This window comes from Hibiscus syriacus, unplaced genomic scaffold, assembly GCF_006381635.1.
Source record: "Hibiscus syriacus cultivar Baekdansim isolate YM2019G1 unplaced genomic scaffold, ASM638163v2 tig00111410_pilon, whole genome shotgun sequence".
NCBI classification, from domain to species: Eukaryota; Viridiplantae; Streptophyta; class Magnoliopsida; order Malvales; family Malvaceae; genus Hibiscus; species Hibiscus syriacus.
Genome location: NW_024063087.1, coordinates 97,096 through 108,226, shown reverse-complemented (window position 1 = coordinate 108,226; position 11,131 = coordinate 97,096). Strand labels below are relative to the sequence as shown.

Here is an 11,131-nt window from a genome sequence, read left to right as displayed (position 1 = left end):
GGAGGGCATTTCATAATTTGGAGGTCTCCTACGGAAGCTGCTCTTAACCTAATATTGGGGGCAGCCTACTATCTTACCTCCCCTTACCCCATTACATATGGGAACAAGGGATAACCATTAAGTGTTGATGAAATAATTATGAAAAAAAAATAATGTTTAATCCATTATACTTATATTTTTTTATCAATTATTTATTAAGAAGTGAAACTCTTAAAATTTATATTATTCAAATAATAATATTTTTATTTATTTATTTATTAAAAATAAAAAATAAAATTAATAAAATATGAATATAACAATTAATATATATATAATATTTAATTATCAGGTCTGCACTGAAGAGAGAAAATAATTTAATTTTATAAAAAAAATAGTATAAATTTTAAATTATAAATTGAGAGAGAAAGGAGAAGCCAAAAGTAGACGTGAAAATTGAATTCTAAGGCATTGGATGATCCAAGCATCACACATTTTAGCCCTTGGCGCATTGGCCGTCCGAATATCTTTTATTCTTTCTATTATGTAATCTTATTATAATACGATATGATATAAAAATATTTTATATAAATATTTCGGGTACGGGCATTTTAATATTAAGTAATTAAGAGTTTTTATTTTTTAATTATTTTTTTAATTTTTCAAGATTTTGTCCTGACTTGTTAGGATCAGTTCGTATCACACACTTGACTTTGATTGACGAGTCTTATCGTAAGAATTTTCTGTATACATAAAGTCTCGAATTTGAGATTTATTTAAACGATATTAAATTTCTTATCAATTGAATTCTAAAATATCTTAACATATACTATCTCTTTCTCTCTCACACACACAAAAAAATTTGCAAACTAATAATTGGTTGGTCTAATGAGATGAGACATTAGATCCTTTAAGTAAGGTTAAGTGTTCGAATATTGATATTTGCGTAGGAAACAAATTGGATAGGAAGAATTATTCTCGCTTCTGCAGTATCAAATCTTGATTAGTATATTAATAGATCAGATACAAGTAGTTATAAAAAAAATCCTTGCAAAATAAATAAATTTATAATAAATGGATAATAATTTAAAAACATTAATGTAATGTGTACAGATTGACCAATTTGATTCGATATGCCAAATCCACCAAACCCCCATCTCTTTGCTTGAGAAAAAGATTGTTGTCTTAAACCACAAAATTAAAAAAAATACTTTCTGTTTTGGTTTTCTCTCACTGCATTTCCTCTCTTCGCAATTTCGGCTGTTCAGATTAGAAGAATCTTCTTATTGAGAAATGAAGAGATATAGGAATGGTGAAATCTGGGAATTCGAGCACGAAGTTGCGGTGGCCACCAACCGCCCGGTTATTTTAGGATTGGACGGTGGAACCACTTCCACTGTCTGCATTTGCATGCCAATTATGCCTTTCTCCGAACCCCTTCCCGACCCTCTTCCCGTTCTCGCTCGTGCCGTCGCCGGTTGCTCTAATCATAACAGCGTTGGCGGTAATTCCTTAATTTCTTCCCCTATCTCCCTCTTTTTAATGCTTATTTCTGAAGCTTAGGGTTTTAATGTTTATTTGTTTTTTTTTGTCTCAGAAATTTATAGATAATTAGCATTTTTTGAGGTTTCCAATTCATTAGTTTTAGACGGCATGAGAGTGTTATCAGCTGAGAATTTGGTTCTCCACCTTTGAAAGCCATAGAAGAGAAAGCTTTCATGGATTTCAAAGCAATTGGTAACATTTTGGATATTTAAGGCATTAAAGATTAACATTTTGTGAACAAACAAATGCAGGGTTGTGCTTTTCTGGAACACTTAAGTTTGATTATTTGAAACAGTGTAGCTGTTAATCCATTCTCAATGAAATGTGTTAGGAACTTCTAAAGAACTGAAGAAGAAAATAGCGAAAGGGAGGATTAGGCAGAGCATGAGTTGGGTTATGATATTTGATTGTATTTGCATGAATTATCTATGATATGGTGGACGAGATCAAAGAAACACTTCCTTATCTTTGGCCACAAAACAGACATACGGTTAGTTGATGCCAATGTTTTGGTTATCAATTCTTTTTTTTAATTACAGAAACTGCTGCCCGGGAAACATTAGAGCAAGTTATGGCTGATGCTCTTTCAAAATCTGGTTCTAATCGATCTGCTGTTCGAGCTGTTTGTTTAGCAGTATCTGGTGTTAACCATCCTACAGACCAGCAAAGAATATTAACTTGGCTTAGGTTTGTTCTCTATTTGCACATCATGCAGTTTGAATATAGCAGAAGATTTGAGACTGACAGTTTTTTTTGAAGCTCAACATAAATAAAATGATTCCAGAATTAACGTGAAAACTGTCATAACTAACTTGGAACATGTAAAACAGAACTGTCTTTATATTCTGGGGAAAGACAACATTCATTTAAATTGAAGTGGAGATTCTGATTAAAGTAATAATCCAAGAAAATCCAAGTGATCCATTTTTTATGTGCAATATCTTAGATGTTTGTTGAAAGGAAGATTCACGTTTAATGAGTTATGAATACTTTGGTTGAAAGTTTGGCAAATGCTTCATCTGTATGATGTTCACCCATAATATTCAAATTTTGATGTGATAATCATATAATCCTTTTGCTTCTCTTTTTATCTGATGTTTGTTCTACATATGAATTATGTAAGTAACACTTCACGGTTTGATGACTTGTTTAGAGACATATTCCCCAGCCAAGTAAAGCTCTATGTACGAAATGATGCTGTGGCAGCTTTGGCTAGCGGGACAATGGGTAAGCTCCATGGTTGTGTGCTAATTGCTGGTACTGGAACCATTGCCTATGGATTCACAGAAGATGGCAGAGAAGCTAGAGCAGCTGGTGCTGGGCCTGTCCTAGGTGATTGGGGAAGGTACATTATTGCGACTTCCTTTCAAAAGAATTTAGCCTTCCTTTTTATTGTTTAGTTTGCTGTACTATTCAATTCAAGACATTTGGGTTTCTACCATAGTAGACTGTTAGACTTATCTTCTATTTAGTTACTTTTTTTAAAGTCTTTTTAACGATGTTTGGTTGACAATGATATTAAGTGTTCAGATCTTTTTGGGAAATTAAATATGGAGATTAAAGTTTTGAGTCTAAAATTAATATATTTTGGCTGTATTCAGGAGTTGAATACAAAATTTCAAACAAGTTCAAGTGCAGTATTATATCATTAGATGGCTTACAATTTGGATTTGAATTGGAATTGATACATTAAATTTACTGAAATCGATATTATTCTAAATCTTTTAGCAAAGGGAAACTCTATCCTATCAAAAAAACTCTATCCTATCAAAAATATTCTGCTCTTTCATTTCCTATAAAGTCAAATTTGCCTTTACCAAAAACATTTCAATAATTGTTATTACAAAACAAATGTTTCTTTTATCAACATTGAACTAAAGGACAACACTTGGTTCTGTTTCATTTTTCTTATTTGTGAAACAATGTTATTGCAATTTTCTTTCAACACTTCTTTTAACAAAATGAACAATGATAAAGAGTAAAGACCAATTAGACGTTTTCTTGAGTTTTTCTTTATTGGAGGGGAAAATTGAGTTCAAGACAAACCTCTTTAGAAGTTTAGCCTTTAATGAAATCTAGTTGAAACTTTGTTCAATCCTTTGATGACTTAGGTAATAAGAAAGTGGCATATTATTGGTTATTTATTTATATTCACATAGTTTGAAGTGTTGTGCAATCATTTTTCCATGATTGAAGTAGAGTACCGTTAGTGATCAATGCGTCTGAGTCTACCAAAAGAAATACATCCTAAATGAACATGGAAGGATTATATTTTTAAGGTCTCAAATTAGTGCAATATTTATGATGAGCATGATTCATGTATTATTTGACATGTGCTGAAATGTAATGATCTATTGGTTCTTTGTTTTATGATATTGAGTTTTGAATTGCAGAATTTGTTAGTTGATGGTTCTTGCATTATCGGCTTTTGAATTACATAATTGTGATTGTTTTCTTTTTTATGCAAGCAACTAAGACATTTACTATCTTTTCTTTCAATTTGATTGTTGAATTTGTTTAGAATAATAAATTGAATTTGTTTGGGTTATTTGCAAAGACAAGGAAGTTCCCTAGAGATGAATCTTGAAATATACACTGTCTAGAACCCTTTTATGGTCTATAACTTTCATTTCTTCTATCCGTACCTTTATTTGGTTTGGCATAATGCTAGAAAATGCCCCTAACGTTTGACTAAATAGTCATTTTGGATCCTATTCTTTTTTTGGAACATTTTGGCTTGCAACGTTTCATTTTAGGACAAAAAGACCCTAACATTTGACTAAATAATCATTTTAGCCCCTATTCTTTTTTTTGGAGCATTTTGACCCCAATGTTTCATTCTATAGCAAAAAGGTCCCTATTCTGGAGCTTTGACCATTTGTTGACTAACAGTTTTCATCCATGGAGGGGCCTTTTTGCCCCAAAATGAAATGTTGGGAGCCAAAACACTCCAAAATGAAAAAGAATAGGTGCCAAAGTGACTATTTAGTCAAATGTTAGGGGCATTTTTTGGCATTATGCCATTTGATTTGATAGCATCTCTTTCTATGGGAGAGAAATTGTACCCAATGCAGCTATTGGTTCTTTGAGATGTAAATAAAATCAGAACTAAGTGTAGAAATGGAAAAAGAGGGGATGAATGAAACAAGTACCTACATTTGTAGAATGGTGCAAATAAGTGTATAAAGATTAGAAGAAGCAAAATTCTAGCTGTAATATGCAATTAAATTTTGAGAAAGAAAGATATGAAACCTGTTTAATAAAGCCTTTTTCAGTCTTCTTTCTTTCGGTAAATCCTAATTAAGTAGCTTTAAGAACTATCCGACACAAGTATGGAATGGTGCAAATAAGTGCATAAAGACTTGACAAAGCAAAATTGCTAGCCGAAATATGCAACTTAATTTGAGAAAATTAGATTTTACATGTGTTTTATAAAACCTCTTAGTCTTCTTTCTTTTAGTAACTGCTATAATCCAAAGTAGCTTTAAGGATTATTTGCTTCATTGTTAATAACATGTTCTTTTATTGCTCCTACTGATAATCCATTGATGGACATATGTTGCTAATTCTGTTTCTTCTTTTCTTTATTTGCCTTGTAGTATGACCTGTTACAAATGTACCTTTCTTTGTGTGCTCATTCCTTTACATGCAGTGGATATGGAATCGCTGCGCAGGCACTAACTGCTGTAATTAGAGCTCATGATGGTCGTGGTCCACATACGATGCTTACATCTACCATTTTGCAGACTCTTGTTCTTTCTTCTGCTGATGAACTAATTGGGTATTTATCTGATTGTTGTACATGGTTATTTATTTTTAGAAATTATGGTCCTTCATTGTTGTAAATGGTTATTTTTCTCATTGAAAATGACTACATAAGTTAGGCCTTATATAGGCAGATTTACAATAGGTATACAACTTTAACTTAGAGTCCTAATAGAAGTTAACTTAATGTAATTAATATTTTATCTAATCTCTTAATTAGATAAGCTGTGGAGTACAAATAAAAAGTGAAATAAAATTCTAGTAATTAAATTACAATCACACTCTAATTTATTTGGTTACAATCTACAGAATATATGGCCAATAATTGCCCCTGGGCATCTCTTTGCGATTTGTGATGAAAATTAAATGATATAATAAATCTGAAAACTGGTTCACAGGGAAGTTAAGAAATTGCGCTATTTTGTTGTGTCCTTCAACTTCTGCATTATACTTCATGGCCTTTCATTTGCGTGTCAATATGATCCTTTCATTAGTTAAAAATAAGAAATAAAAAAAAGACCACGAAAGCTAGTTGTGTTCTGCCTTATAGCAAATTTTTGACAGAAAAAATAAATGTAAATTGCACTTTAACAGTATGTAATCATTCTGTAGAATTTCTTTTTCATTTTTTTATATTTTCATCATATTCATTTTTTTCAATTTCTCTTTTCTTTCTCAAACACTTCTACTTAAATCTCTAAAACTCCTTCCAGCACTTATAGAACACATTTTTGTCATGATAAACTTATCGACTTTGTGGAAATGCTTGTTAATGGTATGGGTTTGTCTTTTTTGTTTGTACCATTGTTTTTTAGATCGCTTGCCACAAGTGTTATCATAATTGTTTTTCTTATTTGAGCCTTGCCTACTCGCAATTAGAATCTGATAAATGAAATGAAACTGCAAAAAAGACATTAATGATGAGTGCAATTTACGTTAATATTTTTCTTTAATTGGAAAATGATGGATGAAACGCAACTGCAAAAAGAGTAATGATTGAAGGTTGTGCCTGGCTCGATGGCCAAGTGTTTACTTGTTATCTGCTTGGTCACGGGTCAAACCTTGAAAACATCCTCTCTGTGCAACAGGGGAAGGTTGCAAATATCAGGACCTTCCCCGGACCTTATAGTGGGAGACTTGTGCATTTGGTACAGCATTTTTTTTTCTTTCCCCACAGTTGCTTATGGGACCATTTTGGTCAACTTTCTAATGGCTAATGATAGAAAGATGATATTATTACTATTATAGATCATTGGGTGCTACATTTCTCGTAAAACATCATGGGTGAATTAGAACTAATCTTAAAAGGTCATAGATGGATTCGGTTATCCTATTTAATTCTTGTATAAGGACCTCTTTACCCTCTCATCGCTCAATTGTCTAGTGGGAAACTTATTTTCTCTTCTCTGAAAAAGTAGAGTATGTGGGTTTGATTGATATAATTAAGTTCATGGATTTGTTATTTTTTTTTGATAGAATAGGGAGACCTCATTAAAACCCCCTTCATACTCAACGAAATATGAAAGTTTCGTCGAGCATTGGAAGGAGGAAAAGAGTGTCTCATAATTTTATTGAACCATCGAAAAATACAACTTAGATAACATCAGAACCTAACTTCCACTAGAAACCAAACAATACAAAACCTCCCAAATCTAACACGTAAGGCCTACACACATCCCCTCTCAACCAATGCCCTCCTTAGCCAACTTATCCGCCTCCCAATTAGCCCCTCTGGAAATATGCCTGATCATCACATCTTTATCCCTAAAAATATCTAAGATTTCATTCATGGATTTGTTATCAATAAATGTTGAATTTCATTTGATATCTTGCTATCGTTTTAGGTGGACCTATGCAGATCCATCCTGGGCTCGCATTGCTGCACTTGTTCCAGTTGTTGTCTCTTGTGCAGAGGCTGGTGATGATGTTGCAAATAAGATTTTGAAAGAGGCAGTTCAAGAGTTGGCTTCAAGTGTGAAAGCTGTTGTTCAGAGACTTGGACTGTGTGGTGCAGGTATATCTAGCTAAATCTACAATAGAGGGGAGTTTTTTTTTTTTGGTTGAATTACTTGTATATTTAGAAGCAAAGCATTCTTTGTAGTGTTAAATAGTAAAGTAAATATTAAATTTAGCACAGATATTTCAATCTAGCAGAAAATATGAATATATTTAGAACATATGATTATTTGCTATACCTTTCAGATATAATAGAATTAGATTTGACTTTGTAGGCCTCAATGAGATATCATGCAGTTATTACGGAACACATAATGGAAGGTCTATTCCATCTCCTCGAGAAAAAATGATTGGTCTTTGAATAAATTATTGCTTATAAGGGCCATTGCCCAGTGCTCATCTTGTGCTTGCAAACTCTCAACTGCAGCTTGAAGTTATAGCCTTGTAATCACCACGGATTTTTTTATCACAATCTCTTACAATATCATTCTACACGCTAAGCATCTTCTTAAATTTCATGGGCCATTTACATAGATTTTGAATCTTGATCTACTTGCCTCACTTCATATGATTCCAAGTATAACTATAGAAAGTAGTTTTTTGTTGCTTTTTGTTTAATCCCTTTATTTCTTTGCCATAACTTGTTTTTCTTGTTTGAATAAACATTACGCAAATATGTGGTCCATTCTTATGGTCACTACTTGCTAGTCCTGCGATCATCAGAGCTAATAAGTTGTTGCAAACCGCCAATTGTGGACTTTTCAAGCAATAATGTAGAACTTGGAAATCTGTCCCTTGATAGCTCTGCCACTGATTGATTAGATTATGACAGCTGAATTTCTGTATTTCTATGCATCAATCTTTGCAGATGGAAAAAGTTACTTTCCTCTTGTTATGGTTGGCGGAGTTCTTGAAGCAAACCAGAGGTGGGACATAGGAAAAGAAGTCATGAACTTTATCTCCAAAGACTACCCCGGGGCCCTTGCAATTAGACCTAAGGTAAGAACAATTTAATAGTCTAAGTGCTCAGTACAAATGCCTTCCACCTTTTTTATATTTGAATCGCTGCCAGTTTTTTTTTTGGTCGCTTCAATGACAAAAATAATCACTTGTTCTTGCTACTAAGCCAAGTAGAAATCAAAAGGAGATGCGAAGTGCAAAAACTGATGTTTAGTAATAAATTGGAGTTAGATCGAAACTCCAAAACTTACAAGAAGATGAGATGAATGAATGGAAAATGCTCCTGCCCAAGTGGGTCTATTGGCTGGCCTACACCATCATACTACTACTTATTTTGATAACTAATCGTCACGGCAAGTAGAGTCTTATTTGTTATGCCTTGACATGGTTTTGGGATGGGGTAGCTTTAAGCTGGTCTGCTGCCTGTATATAACTTTTCACCCTACACTGATCGATTATACCCTGCCAATCTTCTGCTTGAAGTAAATATACCCGACACCCATGCCTAATACATAATTGGACAAGAGTATGGGGATGACTCTTCAAAGAGTCCAAGGACCCCACCAAATACATTGAACATCCCTGTGCGATACGTACCCATATTCTACATTCACTCCCGAGTTCGAGTAACATAGGCCTATCGTCTAGACGTGTGCCACTTAGTATCATAGATGAGAGACTTGCAGATGGTAGTTCTTTAGTGCAGGGATGTGTAGGATGGAAGTCTTCGTTGCAAATTCTAAATACGGTGTTTTGCATAAATAATAGCTTACTTTTAAGCTTGTCTTGTATGCATTTCAGGTGGAGCCGGCAGTTGGTGCGGCATTGCTAGCGTTGAATGAGTTCATGAAAGAATGTGTTCAGGAAGCATTCAGAAGATGATCATTCAGATTTCAATTGTACAGCAACAAGGATAAACTAAGAGGGGAACACATACCGAAATGAAAAACTGTGTTCAAGGGAATTAAGCAAATTTCTTTTTTCGGGTTAGTATTTTTATTAGGTATTGTACGAGTCCGCTGGCATACAGTAGATTTCGTTGTTTGAATATTTCTGATAGTTACTGTGTATAACAGCTGCTGCTATTCCATGTCAAAGGTGTACAACTGTATGAATAGAGAATTGTAAACGAGCAGTGGATCCATACACTGCAATGGCTAAGATGAAGCCAGTGATTTGTTTTCAGGGGAATTTTATAGTTATTACTACGAAATTATGTTGGGAAGGTAATATCAAGGTGCCAATGCCATTGCTGGATGCCTTGGCAGTAGGGATGGGATGGGATGTGTTGGTTCGGGTCGGATTTACTATCAACCCGACCCGAAAAGTATACTCCATCCGTCCGACCCGACCTGAAAAATATATATCCGAATCGAACCCGATTTGACTTTTTGAGATAAAATCTGAATTAAACCCTACTTGAAATAATATATTTATTAAAAAATATTATTTTTATTCAATAAAAATAGAGCTTTGATTGAAAAAAATAATATATGGAGGGTATTATTGCAATTATCCCTAAATATAAGGTAAAATTAAATGTTTTTTTGAGTCGGGATAGGTATTTTAAATAACAAACTTGATCCGAACACAACCTCTAAAAAAAACTAATCCGAGATCAATTTTTTTAATACATTTTGATCCAATCGGATTAGGTTAGAATCCGTTGAATTCGGATCTTATGCCTATCTCTACTTAGCTGGGAAAGGCAACGTCAGTTGACAATTTTTGATTTTATGTTAATGGTAAACATATAAAATTTTAAGAGAAAAAATAGATTATCAATATAAAATAAATTTAAATTATACAAGAATTTGAAAAGTTTGTGGATTTTTTTGCTGGTTTAATATTTTGTTTTTCACGAAGCTCATTTGTTTTTCAATTCACAAATTGTGAATGGCCCCACCTACTCGGACCATCAAGTAGTGTTCATATTTGGGTCCGAGTCCGACCCGTTGCTTTTCAATTAGCGTCTAAAGTAGGGGTAATTAACGAGTTGAGCAGCTCAAATTAGGGGGTGCGAAAAAAATTCGATCTGTTGATCCGATCCGAAAATTCGGATATCCGATCATTTTTTCAATTTTCAGATAGTTCAGATTGGGTATCCGAAATTTTTTTCGGATTTTCGGATTGGATACGGATCGATCAAAATTCAATTTCGGATTATCCGAAAACTCGAAAAAATTTGGGCTATATTATTAGCCCAGAGTTTGGGCTATATTAGACATTAGTATACTGTAATTTCTCTGTTGTTTCAAACCCTCATTTCATTTCTCTGTTGTGGGCTGTAATTTTTTTTCTATGAATCCATAGGATCTTTGGTTTTTTTGCAATCTTATTTGGTGATCCAAGTAAAATAATGACTAATTTTTTAATGCTTACTGAAACTGATCTCTTTTTGTTAATGCAGAAGATTGTGCTGAAGCTGGATTTGCATGACGACAAAGCCAAGCACAAGGCTTTCAAAACAGTCTCAACTCTTTCAGGTACATACATGGTCTTTATTATTATGCATTTACTTGTAGTAAAACACAGAAAATTATGGGACTTGTTAATTGGGTTGTTATTTGTTAAAAAAACCCTCTTCTGTCAATGACTTGGGGATCTTGATGACAACAAATTCTTCAACTCGTCAGTGATTGATTCTTAATTCATGTGATTTCTACATGTTATGTTGTTCTTTTGACCTGGCCATGCTGATTAGCATGTTTTCTCATTGCCTTGCCTGATAGGAATTGACTCCATTGCCATGGATATGAAAGCGAAGCAATTGACGGTGATCGGAACGGTTGATGCTGTGAACGTGGTGAGCAAATTACGCATGAACTGGTCGACCAGTGTAGTGGCGGTCGAGCCAGCGAAGGTGCCGGAGAAGAAGGGAGAGCCAAAGAAGGAAGAGCCAAAGAAAGAAGAGGAACCCAAGAAGTAA

General features: G+C 33.8%; 2 protein-coding genes across 3 annotated transcripts; both read left to right on the top strand.

The window, feature by feature from the left end:
• The first annotated feature begins 1,172 nt into the window (after positions 1-1,172).
• LOC120162913 (N-acetyl-D-glucosamine kinase-like) lies at positions 1,173-9,415 on the top strand. 2 transcript variants are annotated; one of them, XR_005519591.1, is made up of 8 exons: positions 1,270-1,480; positions 2,061-2,208; positions 2,675-2,866; positions 5,174-5,302; positions 7,131-7,300; positions 8,111-8,241; positions 9,004-9,188; positions 9,279-9,415. XR_005519591.1 is itself a non-coding variant. In XM_039172969.1 (7 exons), exons 1-7 carry the CDS (start codon positions 1,270-1,272, stop codon positions 9,082-9,084), a joined length of 1,062 nt encoding a protein of 353 aa, XP_039028900.1. In that variant the 5' UTR covers positions 1,173-1,269; the 3' UTR covers positions 9,085-9,415. The 2 variants fall into 2 exon arrangements, 1 of the variants encoding a protein (XP_039028900.1); XM_039172969.1 differs by having other exon boundaries at positions 1,173-1,480; positions 9,004-9,415.
• Positions 9,416-10,597: 1,182 nt separating this feature from the next.
• Positions 10,598-11,131, top strand: LOC120162923 (heavy metal-associated isoprenylated plant protein 39-like). Its single transcript, XM_039172973.1, has 2 exons — positions 10,598-10,688; positions 10,935-11,131. Exons 1-2 carry the CDS (start codon positions 10,607-10,609, stop codon positions 11,129-11,131), a joined length of 279 nt encoding a protein of 92 aa, XP_039028904.1. The 5' UTR covers positions 10,598-10,606.